The sequence below is a fragment of the Tursiops truncatus genome, chromosome X, assembly GCF_011762595.2.
Source record: "Tursiops truncatus isolate mTurTru1 chromosome X, mTurTru1.mat.Y, whole genome shotgun sequence".
In the NCBI taxonomy this organism is placed as follows: Eukaryota; Metazoa; Chordata; class Mammalia; order Artiodactyla; family Delphinidae; genus Tursiops; species Tursiops truncatus.
Window position 1 is genome coordinate 2,044,392 of NC_047055.1, and position 23,702 is coordinate 2,068,093.

Genomic DNA, 23,702 nt, shown 5'->3' on the forward strand with positions numbered 1-23,702 from the left:
CTCGTCACGACCTCTGGCTGAATGCCGCCAGAGCTCCCCGCCCGCCCCCTGCCCCGTTCCGCTGCCTCCCCTGGGGCCGGCCTTGGGGATGCCCCGTGAGGTCTCCTTGCTGCCCCACGGCCTGGCCGCTGGCGCCCGCTGCGTCTGGGTCGCGGCCAGTGGAGCGTGTGCTTCCTCCTCCTTCCTCCTCAGGTCGCCCGGCACTGGCCTGGGGGATTTTTGCCGGTGGCCTGATTGGTTGGCCAGGAAGCTGTTCTCTGCATCTCCCGTGAGCAGGGCGCCGTTCACAGCCACCTCCCTCCCTTCAAGCGCGGGAGCCGGCACCACTGGTGGGGCCCCGCCTCCCTGAGCCCAGCGTCAGGCGGAAGGCCGTGGGGGAGGGGCATCCCTCGGCGCTTGGTCGCCGCCTCGCTTGCGCCCACGCTGCCCTGCCCCTGCATCTGCACCTTCGTTTCCCCAAGGACCCTGTGGCTGCTGCAGGCAAGGAGGCTCCAGGGGCTGGGCCCCCTCCCACCTGGGCTGCCAGAGCCCCCAGGCCTGGTCCCCTGCCTGCCTGGGGCATCCCCCAGATGGCTGCCCTGGGAGGTGGGAGGACGGGCAGGCCTCTGGGCACCACAGTCCAGGTTCACTGACAGCTTTACAGACCAGGGGACTCTGGAAGACCTGCGGCAGGAGACTGGGCCTGTGAGCGCCCACTGCCGAGTGCTGGCATGTCTTGCCCCGGGAGGAGGTCCCGGGGATGAGGTCACCCGCTTCCTGGACCACGGAGGGCCGTCTCATTCCCCTCCTGTTCTGACTGTGCCCTTCACCCTCGACTGAGCCATTGGGGCTGGGAAGGCCCCGGAGCCTGGGGTCTGGGTGGCTCCGGGCTGCCCCCACACCCGATCTCACAGGGCTCGGTGGAGGGCTGCCTCCGCCTGCCTCGCTTCCCTTGCTCCTTCCCTGGCAGCCTCCGCTAAAGGCTCCTGAGAAGTTCTGGGTCCTTATATCCGAGAAACAGATACCATCTCCCATTCCTGGTGGAAGATGAGCCCGCACCAAGGCCTGTCCTCACAGCTCACTTCAGCTTCACGAGGGGCAACCGGCTCACTGGTGACGGCGGGGAGCTGTGCCTTGGAGATGCCCCCGTGGGAGATGCCCCAGCTTGGGGCTGGGTGTTGAACCTAAGTCACACTGGGAGGCAGGGCTGGGCGGAGGGCTCGGGCTTCCTCCTCGTGCCTGTGACAACACGTTCCTTCGGCCTGGGCTGCGCTGCTCGCTCGTTGTTGGGACCCCGCCTGCGGCCCAGGAGCTGGATTTCCGATCTGTAAACACGGGACATGTGTCCCAGCGGCTGTGGGCAAGGGAGGGGGCCGCGAGCCGGCCACACAGGTCCTGCAGCCTCAGGCCTCCTGGTTGCCCGACAGGCAGCTGGGGGGAGGGGGGCGCGGCCACAGATTAAAGGCCGCTCGGAGCAGCCTGTGTGGAGCCGGTTGCCCAACAGCCCAGGAAGCCGAGCAGCGCCCGCTCCCGGTAAGCCAGCGTGGCAGCTGCCGGCGGCCCGGAGACAGGCGGGGGGCTGAGTTGGGGCCAGCACCCGCGTGCCAGGGCACAGGCCAAGCCAGGGAGGCTGGGGATCACTGGGAGGGCTTTCTCAGGTGCCCTCTTGTGTGTGTGTACCTGGGGTGCTGTGCCTGAGGCGCCTGGCCACTGTGTGTCCGTGACCATACCGTCTTGGGCTGCACCTCCCCAAGTCCCCAGTGACATGGACCTGGCATGGTCTTCCTGTCCGTATACTGGAGGCAAGAGGCAGAGGCCTCTGGGCTGGGGTCTGGGCACATCAGGCCTTCCTTATGCTGTTTACTAGGTGGTAGTAGTGGGGATGGTCGGGGAGGGACTGAAGGACAAAATGGATGGGGTGACAAGCCCCCTAGGACACCTCATCCTGGACAGAAGTAACAGGGCCTGGTCTCTGGGTCCCAGCTTGGGAAGTGGCAGGAAGTGAACCCAGAAGGGTTGGAACCTTGGCCATGGGCACGGCTGTGGGTGGCCAACTCCAGGCATCCCCATCTCTTTGGCCCTCAGGTTTTGTGCCTCTTGTTTGGGCAGCTGTAGGCTTCACTGTCCCTGTGAAAACATCCCCATGTCCAAGGGACCCCAGGCTGAGACCTTCGTCTTCTTGGACCTGGAAGCCACCGGGCTCCCCAGTGTGGACCCCAAGATCGCCGAGATCTCCGTTTGCCATCCACCGCTCCTCGCTGGAGAACCCCAAGCGCGATGAGTCTGATGCCCCGGTGCTGCCCCAGGTCCCGGATGAGCTCACGCTCTGCATGAGCCCGGAGTGCCCGTTCACTGCCAAGGCCAGCGAGATCACCGGCGTGAGCAGCGAGGGCCTGGCCAGGTGCCAGGAGGCCGGCTTTGACAGCGCTGTGGTGCGTACACCGCAGGCCTTCCTGAGCTACCAGGAGGGCCCCTTGTGCCTCGTGGCGCACAACGGCTTCGATTATGACTTCCCCCTGCTGTGCACGGAGCTGCCTGGGTACGCTGCCGGTGCCGCGGGGCCTGGACCATGCCCACAGCCATGGCACCCGGGCCCAGGGCGGCAAGGGTTACAGCCTGGGCAGCCTCTTCCGCTGCTACGTCCAGGCGGAGCCGAGGGCCACGTGCACACCCGGCTCATGGTTTCTGCACCGCGCCGCCGAGCTGCTCGCCTGGGCTGATGAGCATATGCCCTTAGCTGGGCCCGTGTCGAGCCCATGGACGTGCCACCCGACGGCCCGAGTCTCAAGGCCTGAGCCAGGGGCTCGGTAACGCTGCTGCCCAGGGTGACGAGGCGCACTCCCTGCAGTAGGGCAGTGCCAGCCTCCGCCGTTCAGCCGGGCCGTGTGGCCCGGAGCTGGACCTGGGCCAGTGCCTTGCCGCCCATCCTGGCAGGCCTGTGCGCCTGCCAGGCTTTCCCTGGCCCTGGCCTAACCTGCCCCTCAGCCCTAGAGCCTCCTCTCGGCCCCTCCCCCGGCCCGTGCCCTGGTAGAGGTTGCTGCCGCTGGCGCCCACCCTCCACCCCGTCTTTCAATAAACATTGACAACCGCTCACCAGCTGGCTTTCGCTTGCTCTCCTCCCTACACCCTGCCCGGAGTGGGCCAAGAGGGAGCCAGGCCAGGGGCACGAGCAGAGCACCCCAGGGCTGCCCCCTTGTGGCCTATCTCTGCGGTGAGCCTGGTCGGGGAGCCGTCGGCGTTCACAGCCTGGTCCAAGGGGCCGACAGGCTGGGGCTGTGGACCTCAGGCCATGGGCCTCTGCCCTGGCTGGTTTCCTACTGTGCCATCGATGATCACCCCTTCCCTGCCTTGTCACCCCAGAGACCTAAGAAATCAGCGAGCAGGACCTAAGGGACATCTGTGTGGCCCGAATCTGTGTCGAGGAGACAGAGGGAAGAGGGAGCTGCAGCCCCGGCCTCCAGGGGCAAAGCCCCACTCCTTCCTTTCCTGGAGCCTCTGTCCCAGCTCTGCGAGTGGCAGCAGGGTGAAATGATACGGTAGGTCCGGGGGGAGGGCGGAGGTGCTGGGGAAGGGCCTGAAAGGCACACGTCAAGCATGAGGGGTGGGTACCACGGGGGCTCCAGGCTGCCCCGCGCTCCAGGTGACCCAGAGCGTGTAGGAGAGGTGGCTGGCTGGCGCATTGAGGGCGACAGCTTGGAAGGAGCCCGTTCTGGGCCCCGTGTGCCTTGTGGCACAGCCCGAGGAGGGCCGCGAGGCTGCTCGGTGCGAGGTCAGCTTCTCGGCAGCCGCCTCAGCTGGGGAGCCGGCTAACCTGCCTCTGGGGCCCCACCTGTGTCACCAAAGGATGGGGAAGGCAGGGGCGGGCTGTCCAGGACGCAGAGAGCAGGTGAGAAGGGGCGGGGGTGGGGTGGGGCAGCCACGACCAGGAGTGACTCACACGAGCAAAGCCTTGAGCTTTGAGCCGGCCGGGCTGTCCGGGAACACTGAGTGGGTCAGAGTGACTAGAGCCGCTGCAGTGTGCAAGGTGGCAGACTGGTGTGGCCAGGACACAGGCTGGCAGGGGTGGGGCGGCTACGCCATAAGGGAAAGAGCCACAGGGAACAGTTTGGGAGTGTGGTCTGTGCACTGCCCCCTGCCCCAGGAGAGCACCCACCCGGGAGAGGGCCAGGGCGGGGCCTTGGTCCAGGAGCCTGTGGCAGGTGGAACCGAGAGAGGGGCGCCGTGAGGATGCAGGCGGCCAGGGCCCCTCAGATCCCCTGGTGCCCGGGCAGGGCCCGCTTCCTTTATCTGACCGGGCAGGCTCCCGGCCACCGACTCAATGAGCGGTTGAGGCCAAGAGGGCCTCTCCAGGCCCGAGTGGGCGGGTCGAAGGCCTGATCTGTGGCCACTGCCGCTGTGGTCTCGGGTTTCGTGCCCTCTCACCTTTTGAGGGCCCAGGTGCTATTCCCTCACCAGTCCCCACTCTCCTGGCCTCAGGTGCCCTCCCCAAGCCCATGCTCGGACTGGCCAGGCCAAGCCGTGTGCCTTCTGCGCCGAGAAGACAGGCTGGGACCTGCCCCCCTGCTGTCTGAAAGCTGTGATGTGCTGATACATGGTGACAAGTAAGCGTAAGCCTGTTTATGTGTGTGTGTGTGCATGCGTGCGCACGCGTGTGCGCGGTGTATTTATTTCTCCGTCTCTCTGTGTCTGTCTCTATACACATGCGCACAGATACATCCAGATGCATCCAGACGTATGTAAGTTTATTATAAACTGTACTGACACAGTTTACAAATAAAATCTACAGTTTATATAAAATATACAATAAAATATACGATACACTGTTTGTAAATTCCATATGGCCAGTTGAGTCTCACCAAAACCCCTTCAGTTGACTTGACAAACTGTTGTATTTGTACCTGACCCACGGTTGCAACTGATGGCTGAGTGCGGTTCCCACATAAACACTGGTTGGTATTTTCACTGATCTTGCTAAGACAAAACTGAAACAACAAAGGTGTGTGTCGGAACCTCGCATGTTCCTTGGTGACGAGCAAAATCTCTGCCGAATTGGATAGTAGTTTTTGATATTGGAAGTTTTTCCTTTTTTTTTTTTTTTTTTTTTTTTTTTTTTGCTATTCACAGTGTAGTTACTACAGACTCAAGTCTACACAATCAACTGAACAATAAGAGATGAAGCCCTGGTTTGTAGGCTGTGCTGATTCCTGTGGGGTAAATCCTCCCACCAGGCCACGTTCAGGCTACTCATGTGGTTGAGAAGAGATTCTGGGTGGTGCACTGTGACATGGGTACGAGGGGGGAAATAAGACATGATGAATTTTGAGTATCTCCTTGGTTTTTTAATACAATTTAAATGAAAGGTTATACAATTTAATTTTTAATCATGGTGGTGTTTAACAATCAACTCTCAAAATTCCCGAACTTTTTTTTTTTTTTTTTTAAATTCCCGAACTTTTAACATCTATTGGAATGGCTAAAATACAAAAGACTGGCCATACTGAGTGCTGGTGGGATGGGAGACGGGACAGACCCTTAGGAAGGCAGTTTGGCTGGGTCTTAAGACGTTAAACATGCACCTACGTAATGACCCAATGATTCCACTCCTGGGTATTTATTCACCCAAGAGAAATGAATTCATGCGTCCACACAAAGACTCGTATACCTCTGCTCATGGCAGCTCTAGTCATCGCCACCTCGGGTCCCTGGGCCGGTGAATGGGGGGAGGGACCTCATGTATCCACGCTGCCGAACGTGGCTGTGCAGTAGACTGAGCTCTTGAGACCCAGCACTTTGAGGGGACTCACAGTGACTACGCCGCCCGTCAGGGCCAGACCCAAAGAGTCAACTCCACTGCTCCAGCTCGCCCTGGCCGGCCACCTGCCCCTCGTCAAGAAGCGTCACTGGCTCACAACCACATCCGTGTCTGCCAGTGGGGACGAAGCTGTGATCAGGAGCATACCTGATTGAGAACAGAACTATCCAGGCAGAGGGACAAGGCGACGAGGACAGAATCTGGACCAGGCCATGCAGAAGCCTGGAGCAGCAGCCTGGAGGCGTGTTTCCTCGGGGAGCCGCAGGCCGTGAGGCACCGTGTGCGCAGGACTTCAGCTTGTATCTTTATGAATCCCATCTGTCTGTCTTCTTTTGGGTCACTTTTTGTTCTTTTTTTCCTAATTTCTTAAGAGAAACACTAACCTCCTTTGTCAGCTTCCATCTTGAATAACTAAGGCGCTCAAAGGCTGCAGTTTTGCCCTGAAGGAGATTTTCCTGCGTCCCATAGGTTTGCCATTAAATGTTCCTCTTTGCTTTGCATTAGGAGATGTTTTCTAATTTCAGTTTGCATTTCCTCACCCATCTACTGCTTGCGTAGTAGAGTTTGTCTTAATTTCCAAGTTGCTGAGACTTTGTGGTCATTTTTATTGTGGATTTCTAATTGTTTTGGATAATGGTCTGAGGGTGTGCTGCTTAAGGTTTTTTTGGGGGGGCTTCATTAGTTTTCTAGGGCAGCTGTAACTAAGTACCACAAATTGGAAAGAAATTTCCCTTTTTTATAAAGGCCCAGTCCTATTGGATTAGGGCCCACCTTACCTCTTCTGTACTTGACCACCTCTGTGAATCCTGGTCTGCAAAGAAGGGTCACATGCTGAGGACTTGAGAAACAGGGCCAGTAGGACATCTATAGATGTGCGTGTGTGTATGCGCGCGTGTGTGTATGGAATCAGCTTATGCAGCTGTGGTCCGAAGGCCACCTGGAGGCAGAATCCCTTCCTCTTTTGTCATAAGGCCTTCAGCTGACTGCACGCAGCCCGCCCACATTATGGAGAGCGATCTGTTCAAAGTCTACTGATTTCCCTGTTAATCTCACCTAAAAAATCCCTTCACAGTGACATCTAGACGGATGTTTGACTGAACACTGAGAACCGTAGCCTAGCCAGCTTGACACAGAAACCCTCCAGCACAAGGACCTCATCCGTGGAGATGGACCCGCACACTTTGCAAAGTGACCGCCCGCCACTGATTCCTTCATCTCCTCTTCTTTCCTGAGGCCTCTGTCCTGTGTGGTGTGCTAGGCAGTTTCTGCGTCCTCACTCTCTTTTCCCTGCTGGGTGAGTGGCTGTGGCTGGGAACAGGACCCACTGGCTGCAGCGCCCCTGACCTGCACATGTCTCCAGATTCCAGCTTCCAGAGTTGCCCCCCTCCCGACGGAGTGTCCTGAGGGGAATTCAGGATGGAGAAAAACAGGGTACTGACCCTAGATAGTTAAGATGCATACCAAGGGAATGATTTCAGTGAGCCCAGACTCTTGAATCTCCCCAGACGTAGAAAAGCACGTCGTTAACTTGAGATGGCTGGTTTTGTGATTAGCAGTAATCTTTTGACGTTAGACTACATGTTTTTTGTTTGTTTGTTTTTTAAAGCAAAACTTCCTGTATATCGTGGCTCCTCCTTTACCTCTTTGGAACAGTTCCTCAGAGCTCTCTGAAGGCCTGTCTCCCGGGCTACAGTCCTCAGTAATGCCCACAAATAAAACATAATTCTCAACTTTTAGGTTGTGGGTTTTTTTGTTTTTTTTTTTTCAGTCGACAATCCATTTCTGCTGTGGCTGGTTCCTTCTGTTCGGAAGCTTCTAAGAGGTTCTTGTTTTCCTGGGATTTCAGGAATGTTTGCTTGGCAATGCCTGGGCCTCAGGCACCCACTGGTTCGGAGCTTGGTGAGCCCACCCACTGTGTAGACGAGGGGTGAGCTGTGACAGTGACCACGGTCCCAGGGAGGCCAGGAGGGGAGGGCGGGGCCCCGCAACTCCGTGGGCCCAGCTCTGCCTGGCGTCGGTCCTTGCCCCAGACCTCAGATCCACGTCCTCCCACTTAGGCCCCCTCCCCGTGGACCCTGCCCACCCAGAGTCCTCTCCACGAAAGCGGAAAAGAAAGCAAACAGCTTCACTACTGATTAAGCATTAAACCCAACTGCCTGCCATGCCCATCTCCGGCCGCCGCTCATGAGATCGCCAGGCCAGAAGGAAGCCTCAGCCTTTTATCCAGCCAGGCAGTACTTCCTGAGATCGCCCGTCCCAGCTCAGGGCAAGTTCTGGTAACCAGGGTGGCCCTCAGTGCTGGAGAATTGCCCTTTATCCTCAGGACAATGAAAGCTTTCTCTTGGCCTGGAGGGGAGCTAGGGAACCTTCCTGAAGGTTTGCATTTCAAGGAGGTGGTGCCGGGGCTCTGAAGGAGAGCCCTCCTGGGCTGTAAGGCCGGCAGGAGGCTTATTTAGGTTTACAAAGATTTACAAACATCTCAAGTGGCCATTTGAGAGGTTATGTAAATCATCTCCCTGATTCACAAAGGGGGCGGGGCTCACCCAAGAGCTCTAAGGACAGGGAGGTGAGAAAGGTCTCCTTCCAGCAGCTCGGCTGAAGCTTTGCCAGTCTCTCCACTGCCGGTCTCAGCCTGCAGGGCTCCTGCAGCCCCGCGCCGGCCCTCAGGCCCTCGGAGGCCTCCAGCCTGTGGGCTCGATGGGCCGGTGACGGGGGAGCTCCGGCAGAAGGCTGCACAACGTCCCCCCTCGGCCGCCCTGTGGACCCTCAGGTGCTGCCCCACCGGACCCGCCTCTCCGGGGACACTCGGAAGTCTGATGAGCTGCGTGGCCTCTCCCTCACAAGGGCAGCTCCCTGCTTGGTGAAGGGCTCGGCGTCCCGAGCACACTCAGCGCGTGGCCCCTCAAAGGCCCACGGTGGACTGTCGCTTCTCACGGTCACCAAGCTTAGCACCATTGGGGCTCTGCGGAAAGGAAGTGCTCTCGGCAAGCCTGCAGTAAGCCTTCCCGGGACGGGATGGGTCGTCTCTAGAAAGGCCTAGCGCGAGGCCGTCACCCAAAGGGGTCAGTGGACCCCATCCGTGTCGGCCGAGGTGTGGGGCGGGGTGGGGGCAGGGCGTGGCTGGTTGTTTTAGCTGCTCCAGGCTGGAAACCACGTGGCGAAGAGCCGGCCGGGAGTGCGGGCACGAGGACCGGGCAGCCCCCGAGGCCCAGCCCCGCAGAAGGATGGCTGGTGACGGCGGCTGGGGAGGATGGGCCAGCGGGCCAGGCGGAGGGAGGCAGGAGGAGGCTGGAAAGCTGGAAGCTCTCTGCTCGCTCACTCCCTGACCCCGGCAGCTTGGGTACCTGGAGCACCTCACCTGCCCGCCAGGGCACGTCAGGTAGAGAACCTGGAAATCCTGCTCGTGGAGAAAGAGGAGAAAAAGCAAGGAATCAGCCTTTCCCCTCACATGTGCCTACCCTGGCCCGGGCAGTCGGGAGGGAGCCTCGGCTCTTGGTGATGTGAGCAGATTCTGCCGTGGGAGAGCCTGGGTGCTGGGCCCTGCCCCTACCCACCCTGTTCCCCAACTCTGTGACCGGAAGAATTACCTCACAGGTCAACCTCAGTTTCCTCCTTTGTAAAATGGAAACAGTACAGTGGTGCCAGGAGGATGGATCGCACCCAGGGCTGGGCACATAGCAGCTGGGCAGTGAGCGTCAGCTATGATACAGCTCCTGCTGCTTGGAACCCTGGCCTAGATGCTTGGCATATCCTCTTCTCGTCATGGCCTCTGACCCTACACGCCGCCCCTGCGCACTGCCCCCCTCCCTCCCCAGCTCCCTGGGCTTCGGAATCTTCCTGTCTCTAAATGGGGGCCTCCATGTCCTAATACCTGGACTCTGTGAATGTGACCTTATTTGGAGAAAGGGTCTCTGCAGACATATGACAAATCTTGAGATGAGGTCCTCCTGGATTAGCTGGGTGGGTTCAAAATCCAATGACAGATATCCTTACAGGAGACAGGAGAGGAGACACAGACACAGAGGAGGAGGCGAAAGATTTGATGGGACACATCGCCCAGGAAGATATGAGTGTGGCTGACAAGGACGCTAAAAGGTGCTCAACATCGTTAGTCATCAGGGAAATGCAAATCAAAACCAACGTGATAGCACTTCACACCCACCAGGAGGCCTAGAATCAAGAAGATGGACAAAAACAAGTGTTGGGGACGACATGGAAAAGTGGACCCCTCATACACTGCTGGTGCGAAGGTAGCATGCTGAGACTGCTTTGGAAACCAGTTGAACACAGAGTTACCACGTGACCCAGCAATTCCACTCCTAGCTATATACCCAAGAGAAAGGAAAACATCTGTCCACACAAAAACTTGCACACAAATGTTCACAGCAGCTTTATTTGTGAAGGCCCAAACCTGGAAACAACCCAAATGTCCCTCAACAGGCATTGTGGTCCGTCCACACGATGGAATAGTACTCAGCAATAGAAAACGAAGGATTGATATACACACGACACCCAGGATGAACTTCAAAATCATTATACTAAGAGGCCAGGCAAGAAGAGTGCATACTGCATGATTCCATTAACACAGAATTCTAGAAAAGGCAAACTAATGTGTACTGATAGAAAGGGCAGTGGTTGTGGGGACGGGGTGGGGGGAGGAAGGGGCAGGAAGGAGGGCGCACCCGGGGGACAAGGCGACTCTCCAGGGTGATGGGCGTATGTTTACCGTCTTCATTGCTGTGATGGTCTTACAGGTGGATACCCGTCAAAACTCATCCAGTTGTACAATTTAAATATGTGCAGTTTCTTGTACACCAATTATACGTCTATAAGGCTGTCAAGAAAGATGAAGAAACAGCAACCTTCAAATCCTGGAGGGCCCCTGTGTTGTGAAGTCATGCACACACTGAGGCTAGCATGAGAGAAAACGATCTAAGTTTTCCAGATATTTGTCCTAACTCCAGGGCAAGTGGGAGTTCCCCAAAGTGCCATTTGAGGTTGCTCACGTCAAAGCATCGTGAGTGGCGGGCTGCCGCCATTCATCCCCGTGGGTGAACAGCCAGTGAGCACCAGAGCTGTCTAGGTGACTCTAGTGTGTACACTTGGTGGTCACCCATGTGTAAATTCACACACTCCAGCAGTTATCATCTGCGTCAACTTTTTTCCTCCTTGATCTTAGAATAATTCTTTCATGTTTTAAAAAAAATTGCTCCTCCTCAGGAACCAGCTAGAGACCAAACTTCTTCATCTGGCATCCCTGGCTCTCTGCCCTCTGGTTCTAATGACCTTTTACCCTACGACTGCCCTACAGAAAGCCCTCTGTCCTTCTAGGGTTCCTGAAAGCACCACACGTTCCCTGTGCTTTACTCCAGCCCACTGGAAGTCCCTCGACCTCTGCTTCCTGTCCTGAGAGTTCACCTGCTACTTAGTCCTACCCTGACCTCCAGAGACGGCGTGTTACCCCTTGCTGCCTAGCCAGGCGTAGACTTAGCAGCCCCAACTGAAAGCCACTGTGTCCCGCCACTGAGGAAGGGAGTGAAGGGGGGGGGGTCCTGGCAGCTTCACAAAGTAGAGCTAGTCTTGCAAAGGTCCTAAGACACCATCCATGCTGTTTCAGGGTGGCTGCCCTTGGTCCCCGTGCAGCTCCACTTCAAGGGTTCCCACCTTCCCTTTGCAGGGGCCAAGGGGCGCCCACATGCTCTCTCGTCTTCACCCCCACGTCTGGGTCAGCGGCCTTTCCTGAGACCTTTCACCCAATTGCTAGCCGTTACTTCAAACCGCAATAGATGCCGTCTCCACCAGAGGGTGTCATTCAAGGCCAACACCCAGACATTCCTTATTTGTCTGCACCCAAAGTAAATGAATTCAGGTGGGACAGTTGAACAGTTACATGAAGATACTGCCACGGCACTTAAACAGCTCTTGAAAAGTGTCCGAAGTTTCAAAGAGCCAATGATGTGCTATGGGCTGGTCCAGCGTCCTGCAAGTTCATCCCTGGAGTGGAAGCCCAGTCCAGAAGTGTGAAGGGGCTGGCATCCAGGGATGTTGTGGTGGTGGTGGTGGTGGTGGGGGCCTGGGAAGCAGACAGGACATCCCCCAAGAGTCTCAGCTTTTATACTCCAGTCGTCGTCAGAAAGCAAGTGTGGGCCACCATCACAGTCCCCCACCCTGCCTGGTGGGAGACCTATTTCAAGGCACTGTAGAGGGAAAAATGCAAGCGTCCTCTCCAGACACTCTCTGGCTGATCCCATGCGACACCCGTTCACACCCTGTTGCACATCTGATTGATGACCACATCTAAAAGAAAACGATACTCAGAACTGTATCAGGGGCTTCCCTGGTGGCGCAGCGGTTGAGAGTCCGCCTGCCGATGCAGGGGACGTGGGTTCGTGCCCCGGTCTGGGAAGATCCCACGTGCCGCAGAGCGGCTGGGCCCGTGAGCCGTGGTCGCTGAGCCTGCGCGTCCGGAGCCTGTGCTCCGCAACGGGAGAGGCGGCGGCGGTGAGGGGCCCGCATACCGCAAAAACAAAAACAAAAACAAAACAAACAACAAAAAAAAAACCAAAAAAAAAACCTGCATCAGAGTAAACATCTAATGATCAGGAGTGAGGTTAGATGCAGAACAGACAAACCAAAGCTGCATTACTATTAGAAATGTCATGTACCCGGGTAAGCATTTGGAGACCTTGGAGCCTTTCAGGGCACTCCGAGACCGGAGTGCAGGTGCCTGGCATCTCTCCCGGCAAGTCCACTTTCTGTTGAAAGCACTGGACATCACGACCCCAGCCCCCAGTATCTAGTCATCTCTGGGTGGGTCCAAGGTGAAAAAAAGGCACTCACATTAAAAATCGAGTTAGCTTATCCAGTAGAACCAATGGGATGATGCTATGCTGGGGAGATACAACTCTTCTTTATTAAAAGTTGGTTACTGACTGGCCCATAAGAGCGAAACTGTTCACTTCCTCGAGCGATGGAAATGGGCAGCAGTGCACATGGATCTATGCTCTTACCGGGGTCTGTCACGTAGCAATTGTTGCCCCAATCCTAAGCAGCTCCGGCTGAACAAAAAAGAGACCGGAGCCCGAGCACAAGGCCTCAGGCACCATCCCCTGCCCTGCGTGGGGACTGGTTTACTGAAGCCCTGCCGCCGGCTGAGCAAACGTTGTGGGCACCTCATATAAACACACGCTTCCCAGCTACCTTACCATGGATTGCAAAGACACCGCTCCTAATACTTCTTTTACTATCGGAAAACCCAAGGTTGCAGATGCTTTCCACTGCTGCAAGGTAAGGCTGGAGCCGACTGTGGTCTAGAACCTGAGTTCAATGTGCTAAGGGGGCAACACTCATTTCACAAGTATTTACTAAGTGCCAAGCTCTGGGCTCAAAGAAAACGTGACACGCACAGCACAAGGAGGCTATGAGACAAGAGCAAGTTACAACTCTGGAACTTTCCATAAGTCACAAGTGTGTACAGTCATTTTAATATATCTATATAAAACTTCTCTATCTATATAAAACTCCTCAATCTCTATCTCTGTCTCTCTCACTTCTGGAGTTGTCCTAGCAGTTGGAGCTCCAAGCAGCATGGGCAGAAGGAGCCCTGTATTTCCAGGCTTTCCCACACCCTCCTGATGGTATCTGGCCCTCCCCGTCTGGCAGGGAAAGTGCGCTCTTCTCAAAGGCCCAGTGGGGGGCCCCCATCACATCCACCTGCCCTCGGGCAGCCTGTGGCGGTGGTGAAGGGGGCTGGAAGGAGGTGGCGAGCCAACTGGGATGCCGGGCTGAGAATGGCAAGTGGCAGAGCTCCTGGTCCCAGCTCTGGGGACAGTGTGAGCAGGACAGGGTGGAACCTGCCAGCAGCTCCCCCCCCCCCCCCCACAGCAGCACGAGGTCTCCCTGGAGAGTCTCCCATGGCCCGCCGTAAAGTGCCATTGAAGGGTCCACCGTGTCCCTACGGGGCTAAGGCCGGGGGCGGGGGAGTGAGAGGAGGGGCCAGCACGCTAACTGGTGTCAGGCCTGGGGCGGCCCCCTCTCTCCTGCCTGAGGCCTTCTCAGAGAGCTGGACAGATTCTTATTTAAGGAGTGATTACCTGACACTTCCATATGGCAAAAATCTCTATTTTTGACTTACATTACCCCTGAAGGCAAAAACATTCAAAGCAACTGAACCTCTAATATTTTAAGAAATGTCACATGAAAGAGAGCTGAGGAGAGAGAGCCATTACTGGGCACGCTCTGTGCGAATTCCTCAGCCGGCCGCTTTCCTCCTGATCTGGCACCAGCCACAAGGGACGGCCGCTGCAGGGGGAGCAGCTAACTTTGGAGCTTTAGGCACTGAGGGTGGAGAGAAGGGGCAGAGAGGCCAGTGCGGCCTTTGCAGGCAGAGTCTGAAGGCAGCAGGTGGGGTGAGCTCCGGGGCTCAGGGTGCGGGGAGGAGACCAAAGGCAGCAGGGCAGCTGGTGGCAGCTGGGAGGGACCAGAGCCAAAGGGCTCCTCTCTTGGGGCGGAGAAGCCGAGAGTCTCCAGGCCTCAGCCTCTCCGCGGGGCCCAGGCCAGCCATCTGGCAGAATCCCCTGAGCTCCCAGAAGATGGGGTCTGGGGCCGCTCCTCCCAGAAGCGAGCTGTCCTGTGCCTTCCTGCCGAGGAGATGCCACTCTCCGGGGGCTGCCGACGCGGGCACGTGCAGTTGCCTGAGTCCTTTTGCAGACCATTTCTTGATGAATTTTAGGTGATGTCACAGTCCAGCCACAGCCTCGCTGTGGAGCCCACAAATTGTGAATGCCCTCAGGTCCCTCCCACTATTAAGCTATTAAAGGATTAAAGTGCTTTTCGTGTCTTCTACCTGGAAACGCTAACAAGTCTTTGGGTGAAGTGAAGGCCCCCACTCCTCCCTAATTGAAGGCACCCGCTCCCTCCCACCCACAGCACTCAGGCCCCAGGCACATGGGGCAAGAGCAGCTTCAGCGGCTCCAGGGTGGAATACAAACGTGCGTGCACCTTGGCGGCACACACACGCCCGTGCGCACCGCACAGGAGCTGGCACGGGCACAGGGGCCCGTCTGCCTGCGGCGCATTAGGTGCTTCCATTGCAGCAGCATCAACGAGCAAAGGGAGGGGGTTGAGGTGGGGAACGTGGGCCTCATTTTAAAGCCAGCCCTCCCACGGTGCACCGCGTCAGAAGGAGCTGGGGGCGGTGGCGTGGGCGGAGTCTGGACGGAGTTTCTCGTCTTCGGGGCGGGGCTCCGCAGTGGCTCTCCAGAGGGCCAGGCAGGCCGGTGCCTTTTCTGAGTTGCTTCCCTCCGAGAGCTTCCTTCTGCAGTGAGTTTTTGGCTTCCGGCCGAGCTGCGGTTTCCCTTTGGAAGCCTGGCCGCAGTGGCCGCCCGCGCTGGGCCGCAGGCTGCCGTGGGTGCGCCGGTGCTCCAGGAGGACGGAGCCGCTGCGGAACGCCCTCCTGCAGTCTTGACACTTGTAGGGTCTCTCCTCACTGTGCACCACCTGGTGCTTGAAGAGGTTGGATCGCCGGCTGAAGGTCTTCCCGCACTCGCTGCACTCATAGGGCTTCTCGCCGCTGTGCACCCGCCGGTGCTGGCTGAGGCCCGAGCGCCCCCGGAAGGCCTTCCCACACTCCTTGCACTCGAATGGCTTCTCCCCACTGTGGATGCGCTGGTGGTGAATGAGCTGGGAGATGCCCTTGAAGGCTTTCAGGCACTGGCTGCACGTGTAGGGCTTCTCGCCGCTGTGTGTGCGCTGGTGCTCGATGAGGTTGGAGCTCCTGCTGAAGGCCTTGCTGCACACGCTGCACGTGTAGGGCCGCTCGCCACTGTGGATGCGCTGGTGCTCAAGGAGCGCGAAGCTGCGCCGGAAGAGTTTCCCGCACTCGCCACACTCGTAGGGCTTCTCACCACTGTGGATGATCTGGTGCTTGATGAGGTTGGAGCTGCGTGTGAAAGTCTTCCCGCACTCGCCGCACACATAGGGCTTCTCACCACTGTGGATGCGCTGGTGCTCCAGGAGCGCGAAGCTGCGCCGGAAGAGTTTGCCGCACTCGCCGCACTCGTAGGGTTTCTCGCCACTGTGGATGATCCGGTGCTTGATGAGGTTGGAGCTCCGGCTGAAGGATTTCCCACACTGCTGACACAGGAACTGTTTCTCTGCACCTTTGGAACCCTGCTGCCTTAGAACCAAACCCTGTCTACCTCTGCAGCTACTTCTCTGTATCTCTCTTTCCTCACCTGGGGAGCTGCCTTGGCCTTTCTCCCTGGGAGGGTCACCCCTGCTGAAAGCTGTCTGTGGACAATAAGCATGTTTCCGTCTGTGCTCAAGTGTTTCCTCTGACTGCCCGGCTACCTGGCCCTTGTTGCCACCCTGAAGGTCAGCCCCTGCGAGTTCTTCTGAACAAGTTTTCTGCTTTGAAATTATCGGTTTGCTCTTCATCCTGTCACCTGTAAAGACAGAGAGCACCAACCAGTGTCACTCCCTCCCTGGGTCTCTATTTAGGTTTGTTCTTCACCCTCACCCTCACTCCAAGGCTGAGAAGAGCTGAACCAGGAATTGAGGACAAGGGAGAAGAAGCAAGATAACCGTCAGCAGACAGGAGGGCAAGAGGGGAGGAGATGGCAACGAGCTAGAAATATCAGAGCTGGTATGAGACAGGGGACTCCATGACAGATTTAAATCTGCCATGAAAGAGAATGTCCCACCCGAAGTGGCCATGCCACCCTCCATCAGCTGCTGTTCTTTGCCAATGGCTTCGGCAAGCTGACAAAGTGGCCCTCACTCACCTGCCTGCATCCCTGTGGTGGTCCCCATCCTGTGGACGTCTGCTACCCAGGGCCCCTCTCCTCGCTCTAGCCGGGAGACCAGGTGAGGCTTGGAGGATGAAAACCCTGTCCATGGAAAGGAAGCAGGTTAGTCACTCCTGGACTCAGTCCAGCATTAATATCTTCAGGAACAGAGAATGAAGAACCCTCTAGAAAGTGCCACTGGGAAGGTCCAGAGAAACGGCAGAGTCCCTCTAAGGACGAAAGGCGCTCTGAGTGTACAGGGGCCAGGCATGCATGGTGAATCTTAAGTAGGTGGTGATTCAGCCCAAGAGGATAATGATGTTATTATTTGGCCTGCAGGATGGGATGGCCTGTGGGAAATGGGGGATCAGTGTGGAGACCCTGAAGGACAAACAGAGGGTTGGAGCAAGGCCCCAGGGAGTATCAAGAAGCAGACAGAGCTGAAGGGCTGCCTGTGTCCCGAAAGCCAAAGCCCCCTGTTTCACCATCAAACACAGTAGATGTCTCTGTTCCTTATGCCAGACTCCACTGAGGAATCCACAACTTCCCTGGGGAACCCCAGATCTGCCTGATAAGGGCCAAAAACAACGAAGGGGAAGAAGCTAGTCTCCTTCTGTGGGGTTAGATGACTGAGGTGGAATCTGTAGAGTTTAAAAGAAGAAACAGAACAAAAGGATCCCCTGCAACCCCGAAGGCAGGGGCGCAGTGGGGGAGCCTGCCCCAGCTCTTTCCCGTTTCTCCAAGTCCTGGGCCTCTATGTCCTGGGCTCTCTGTGGCTTGATGCAAGGAACAGATGCTTGAAAACCCTAGAACATGAAACGAACGTAAAAGGCAACCTTGGTAAAAATGAAATAAGTACACCTTGATGTATATGAATATTCAAGGCTAATTTGCATCTATCTTTTGGGTAGAAGAGATTTAGCTAACTCGTGATTTTATATCAAAATAAGTTTGACGGGGGCCCACACATTTACCTAAAACACCTTCAAGCCCAGACCATTTAGCTAAACGCTGTGCGACCGAGGTAAAAGTTGGGCATCAATAGGTTACTGACCTGATGGGGAAATGCATGTGTTCTTGGACTCACAGTAACCAACGAGCAAAGACGCTCAGAAATACACAGCTCAGACACAGGGCGGGAGCCTGGCTGTGTGTGAGGCCCTTACCCAGTGACACCAAGTGGCGGTAGTTCTCCAGCATCACTCGCTTGTAGAGCATCCTTTGTCTGAGATCCAGAAGCTTCCATTCTGTCTTGGTGAAGTACACAGACACGTCCTCAAAAGATACTGGCACCTAAAACAACCCATTGCTGTGGCTTCAGGGGAATTCACCTCCGTGGGCCCCAGGATGAGCTGGTAGCAACTAAACATGGGGTGGGGGGGTCCCTGGAGAGCTCGGCAATAGCTGTGAGGATGGGACAGGAGGAAGCGGCAGAGAGAGGCTGCTGGGGGAGATGCCGCCCACAGTCACGGAGCCCCACTCACCTTGCGTCTGGCCATCAGGAGCATGGCTGCCATCGCAGGGGCGCAGAGACACTAATGCGGAGCGAGCCAGGTGTGAGCTGAGCCCATGCGCCGAGTGTGACCTTGTCCAGATAGGGTCCCAATCAGAGCTGCTGGGGGACAGGACTTCAGCATATCTTTTGCGGGGGCAGACACAATTCAATCCATAACACTTTCTCAAACTGAGCTTCTGTCCCCTCTCTTCACCAGACAAGGATTCTGTCTCCTCGTGCTGGGCCTGCCTAGCCAGGCTTTCAAGGGAGTGTGTTTCTTCTTTCCTTTTTCTCATTTCCTTCCTCTCTCAGCCCTCCTCCCACGTGACCAGCACCCCAATCCTGACTTTCTAGCCATCCCTGGAAGCCCCACTGCTGCCCCCTTGCCCCCTGAGGTCGGGGTTCTTACAGAAAAACTCCAGGGGGAGGGTGATGGTGGTGAGATGAATTGGGAGTTTAGGATTGAGATATATACACTACTGTGTATAAAATAGAGAACTAATAAGAACCTGTTGTATACAAAAATTAAATTAAATTAAATTAAAAAAACAACAACAAGAAAAACTCCAAACACACATACCTCCTTCACCTGCAAACAGACTTGCTCTCAAGGAAAGAGAAAGACCAAGCTAGTGGGATGCAAGAGGGAGGGTCCCCCATCGCTGGGGGAGGGATAGCGTTCAGGCTGAGAGCTGCAGGCTGGGGGTGAATAAAGAGAGTAGCTGGCCAATGGCATGGCCCATACCCGGCCCTGAGAGGGGCCCTAGCTGCACGGTCATGGTGCTGAAAATTGGAGCAGGGTGAGGGGGTGGGAGGCGGAGAAGGTGAGGCTGCCCGGGGCTCACGCTAAGGCAGGAGGAGCGTGTCACCAACCAAGTGGACAGAACCAGATTTCTCCACACCAGCCCTCAATGCCGGAAGACAATGGGGCAAAAGAAAGTTTGCTCCAAGGATATGTCCACCCAACTGGCGGCCACAACATGGGAGTCACGGGCGGAGGAGTGGAGGAGACAGGCAGTGGCGGGGGGAGGGCGGAGTGGGCATCACGGCCTGTTTTTGCCCCAGGAGAGAGGGCAAGGGGATGGGGTCCTCAGAACAAGTTAAATCGCCCCAAATTCCCTTATCACCTGTGATGAGCTGTCAGTTAACACTGGCCCAGAATAAATAAATGAATGCATGTCTGATGGAGAAGTTTATACTAATCAGAGAGATTTTGGATGCCAAAACCATTAGATGAAGCCTGAGGGGGAAGGGTCGGCCACATGATGTCTTCCCCGTTTACTGCTGGTCACAAGAGAGGAAGCGAACCTAATGGTGGGACGGAAGTGGGACGTCCCCTTGGTGGGGATGCCCAGGAGGGCTCTTGCCAAAGCCTGACTTGATTCTAATGCAGCCTTGGGACCCAGCATCCAGTTTATAGAGGACCTTGGGGACAGAGAGACCAGTTAAAGGCACCACAAGGGAGGCACCCGATGCAGAAGGTGGGCTGTTCCCTGGTCTCCTCTGCAAATCAGTGTCACGGGGGAAAGAGGAGGCTGGGTAGGGAGATTGTTCTGGATGAAAAGAGAGTTAAGGGGCCAATAGCCAAGTGCAATGGGAGTCTTTGATGAGATGCTGGCGTGAACAAAAGAGGAGTCAAAGGCATTGTGGAGAGTGGAGGGTGAGGGCGGGGCCACTGCTGCCCATGTGTTGGATGGGTAGTGGCACCAGGTCATGGCAGAAAATGTCCTTTTCAAGAGACACATTCGCACCATTTGGGGAGAAAAGGGCGTGTGAAGTGACTTTAAAGTGCTTCAGCAAATACAAAAGACAGAAGGAAAGAGAGGGAGGGAGGGAGGAAGAGAGAGAGAGAGAGAGAGAGAGCGCGTGAGGTGGGGGGGACCCAAGCAAATAAGGCAAGCTGGAGCTGGAGGCCACTGCTAACCCTGGGAGGTGGGTACGCGGGCTTGGTTGGACTATTCTCTCTACTCGTCTGTTTGCTTGACAGTGTTCAGAATTACAAGGGAAAATAGTCTAGTGGTCCTTCAGTAAGTAAACCACTCCTGGGTATATGCCCAAAAGAATCGAAAACAGTGTTCTCACAAAAACGTCCGTCCACGCGAATGAACTGCGGCCTACTTCACAACCGCCCGAAGGTGGAGACAACCCAAACGTCCATGAACAGAAGAGCAGATAACAAACCATGGTCTGGACGCACGATGGAATACTATTCGGCCCCAAAGAGGGATGAAACACTGATCCACGCTACCGTGTGGACGAACCTAGTGTCACGATGCTAAGTGAGAAAAGCCAGACACAGGCACACAAGGCCACACATGCATGGTTCTATTTATATGATGTAATACAATATTTCACAAGGGCTTTCTTGACCTACTTTTGAAGTTATGACTAGAAACTCTTTCTCCTTGGCCTTCGCAAGCAGTTTGCTAAGCTTGGGAAGTTTCCCCCACCACCCACCTCCCGTATCAAAGCCCTTCTCTCTGGGGCCACTAAACCCACGCCCCAAACCCTCCTATCGGGGTCTCACACTCAGTGGCCAGGTACCAGACAACCAAGGACAGGTCCTACGCACCAGAGCCTGCGAAACTGTTCAAACCGGCCACTGCCCAGGGACCACTAGCTACCCCTACCCAGGTGCGCCATCCCTCGTGGCAGCCGTCCCTCCTTCTGCCTGTCATCTCTCCAGAGTGCCACTGTCCTGTGGCTCGCTATAAAAAAAACCTTTAAATCTTATAAAACACATGACATGTCCAGAGAGTCCTAGGTAAATCCAGAGAGTCAGAGAGCAGATCTGGGTGCCAGGGCCTGGGACTGGGTGGGGTGGGGGGGGTGACTGCTTCATGAGGACAGGGTTTCTTTTTGGGGTGATAAACATATTTGGGAGGTCGAAGGTGGTGGTGGCTGCACAAAGTTGCAAATATACTTAACGTCGCTGTCAAGTGTTCATCCTTTTGTCCACAGGCCAGACATGTTTCATTGGGACACACCACCAGTCACAGGGGGACCTGCACCAGCTAAAGGTGTGGGGAGGGAAGAATACTGATAACAGCAAGGGTTTTTAGACTAGCATCAAATTGTTTTGAAACACATCACAAGCTTGTTTTTTCTCTATCACGACTGTACTGCCAGGTCACCATCCATTTTGAAAAATACAGAAAAGCTGAAAAGAAGAGGTGTTATTCTGTAATCCCCCATCCCAAGACACGCTGCAGCGCAAGCCCCCAAGAGAGAAGAAACTTGAGCTGTGACTGCCGAGAGAAACGCCACGGGCAGGGCTCGCCTGTAGACGGAGACCATCGGTGGCGCCAGCCAGGAGGTGCTCACACACAGCAGTGTCTATCCTTGAGACCTAATGCCCCAAAGGCAGCATAATTTCAAATCCTGGAAAGAGACGCGACAAGCCCTGTCCTCACAGACCCTAATGCCCGATCTCCCCCGGGGTGGTAACAGGGAGACGCTCCCAAGCAGGAATGGAAGGAAGGATATGGAAGGAGCTTGTGGAACTGGAGAGTGGCTTCTCCTGAGAGCCTCTGACGTCGGTGGGCCTCCAGAGCGGAGGAGAAGCTGAAGGATGATTCTAGGCCCTGACGCTCAGATTCTCTGAAGTAGGACACCGGGCATGCAGCCGAGGGTCCCTCAGAGAGCAGCACCTGGGGCAAGAAGCTGGGAAGGCCCCGGGAGCCAGGGTAACTGGGCGCTCCCCCCACGCCGGTCCGCCCCACGGAGGGGAGCAGACTCCCAGGCCGCTCGCTGAGCCCAGCCCAAGTAAAGCCGAGTATACGCGGAGGAGGCGGCGGGAACGGGGAGAGCCTGAAACGACGTGGCCCCCAAAGGGAGAAGCCAGTGGGCTTCAGCGTTGATGTCTTTGGAAGACCACGAGATGGGGCTATTTCCCCAGAAAAAGAAAACAGAAAACAAACAAACAAACAAACAACAACAGGAAAGGCATCTAGTAAGCCCACTGAGGCCGGATCAGGAATTGGGGCCTTCTCGTCTGCGAGGAGGGACAAGCAGGGCCACTAGGGTTGGGCTTCCTCCTTCCTGCTGCGACTTCCTCTGGTGTTTGGTACCTCAAGACCCCAACTGCCTCCTCTCAGCCCCACGCAGCATTCTCTGAGACCTGTGTCACCTGCCACCCACCTGGTGGAAAGGCCGGAGGCCCCAGGCCGTGGGCGGCCCAGCCTCAGCCCAGAGCAGAGATCCAGCCTGGGAGCTGCCCCAGGTCAGCCCAGGGCCATCCCTGCTGCCCGGCCAAGCAAAGCACTCTGAGGAGCAACTCTGAAACCCGTGTCTCCAGGCCCTGCCCTTCCGGGGGCAGAGGCTGACCCGGACGGAAAGAGGCCACCTGCTACCAGCCCTTCCTGGGGTGTCCATCTCCTGACCTCGCCCTCCTCTGCTCTCCCTGCTCCGGCCACGCACCAGGCCACTCCTGCCTTTGCACTGGCTGTTCCCTCTGCCCAGAATGCTCTCTCACCTCCTTCAAGTTTTTTGGAAATGTTGCCTTCTAACCACACTACTTAAACTCGCAGCCCGACCGCTCACCTCCCTTCCCTTGCTCCATTTTTCCCCCTGGTTAACGTACTCTGTAATTCTTAATTTGAAACGTTGACTCTCTTTCTTTCTTTTTTTTTTTTTTTTTTTTGAGGTACGCGGGACTCTCACTGCTGTGGCCTCTCCCGTTGCGGAGCACAGGCTCCGGATGCGTAGGCTCAGGGGCCATGGCTCACGGGCCCAGCCACTCCGCGGCATGTGGGATCTTCCCGGACCGGGACACGAACCCGTGTCCCCTGCATTGGCAGGCGGACCCTCAACCACTGCGCCACCAGGGAAGCCCCGAAACGTTGACTCTTTATTGCCTGTGTCCTGCCACTAGAATTGGACCCCCGAGCAGGGCTTTGCAGTTTTGCTCCCTGAGGAAGTATCTGCAGTGCCCACAGCCTGGCCCGCAGGCATGCTTCGCAGCTGTCTGTTGGACAGGAGGGCTGCCACAGCTGGCCCTGCATGGCAGCCCCGCACACTTTCCCGCTCGGCCAGCTCAGCTCTTGCCCTTGCGGTCCTTCCTTCCGGCCCCTGGCTTCCTCTTCTTGTACCTTCCCCTGGCGTGCTCGTCCCCGCCAACACTCCATACCACCAAGGGGCACAAACCCCCAACCCTGAGAGCTGCAGGCGCACGTCCGGGCACCCTCAGGGCCCATGCCTGCGGACGGTTCGCCAGGTGCCCCTGGGCAGGAGTGCTGCGACCTCACGCAGAGGCGCGAAACCCAAACTTACCAGGCAGCCTGGCGTTGGGATGCTCTCCTGCCAGCCCCAGAATCAGCGGCGAACCGCAGTCAGAGGAGAGAAACTGGGAAACACGGGCGAAGGGGGCGGCCCCGAGGGCCAGCCAGCAGCTCTCCGCGCTCACGCTCGCCACCTCCTAGGGTGACCCTCGGCCACCTGCCGAGAGCGGCTCGCGGGCCTCTGGGCTGTCCTTCCCTCCTCCCCCTGCCCCAGCCTCCGGGCAGGCTCGAGGTCAAGGCTGCCACCTCCGAGAAGCCCTCCGGGTCAGCGCCCCCGGGAGGCGGCGGGGCTCCTGGCTGCGTCTCGACCTCGCAGCTGGGCGCCGCTCGGGAGGCGCGTTCTGAGCGGC

At 56.8% G+C, this 23,702-nt stretch overlaps 2 protein-coding genes across 2 annotated transcripts; one reads left to right on the forward strand and one right to left on the reverse strand.

Annotated features, from left to right (window-relative positions):
- Positions 1-13: 13 nt before the first annotated feature.
- Positions 14-3,333, forward strand: TREX2 (three prime repair exonuclease 2). The gene is given in 5 exon segments (XM_033849183.2): positions 14-1,512; positions 2,065-2,214; positions 2,216-2,509; positions 2,511-2,706; positions 2,709-3,333. Coding segments are annotated over 4 exon segments (648 nt in total). The 5' UTR covers positions 14-1,512; positions 2,065-2,122; the 3' UTR covers positions 2,775-3,333.
- Positions 3,334-11,357: 8,024 nt separating this feature from the next.
- On the reverse strand, positions 11,358-23,312 carry ZFP92 (ZFP92 zinc finger protein). Its single transcript, XM_073799573.1, has 4 exons — positions 18,063-23,312; positions 17,745-17,871; positions 16,576-16,680; positions 11,358-16,236 (listed from the first exon to the last, which is right to left on the reverse strand). The coding sequence occupies exons 1-4, from the start codon at positions 18,093-18,095 to the stop codon at positions 14,969-14,971; spliced, it is 1,533 nt and encodes a 510-aa protein (XP_073655674.1). The 5' UTR covers positions 18,096-23,312; the 3' UTR covers positions 11,358-14,968.
- Between the last annotated feature and the right edge of the window lie 390 nt (positions 23,313-23,702).

Excerpts from the sequence above, each read along its gene's own strand:
- ZFP92 (XM_073799573.1), bottom strand. The coding sequence starts at position 18,095 with ATGGCAGCCATGCTCCTGATGGCCAGACGCAAG. Across the intron at positions 17,872-18,062 it reads TCCTGATGGCCAGACGCAAG|GTGCCAGTATCTTTTGAGGA; the intron begins GTGAGTGGGGCT and ends GGGTTGTTTTAG. Across the intron at positions 16,681-17,744 it reads CCGCCACTTGGTGTCACTGG|GGTTTTCATCCTCCAAGCCT; the intron begins GTAAGGGCCTCA and ends TTCCATGGACAG.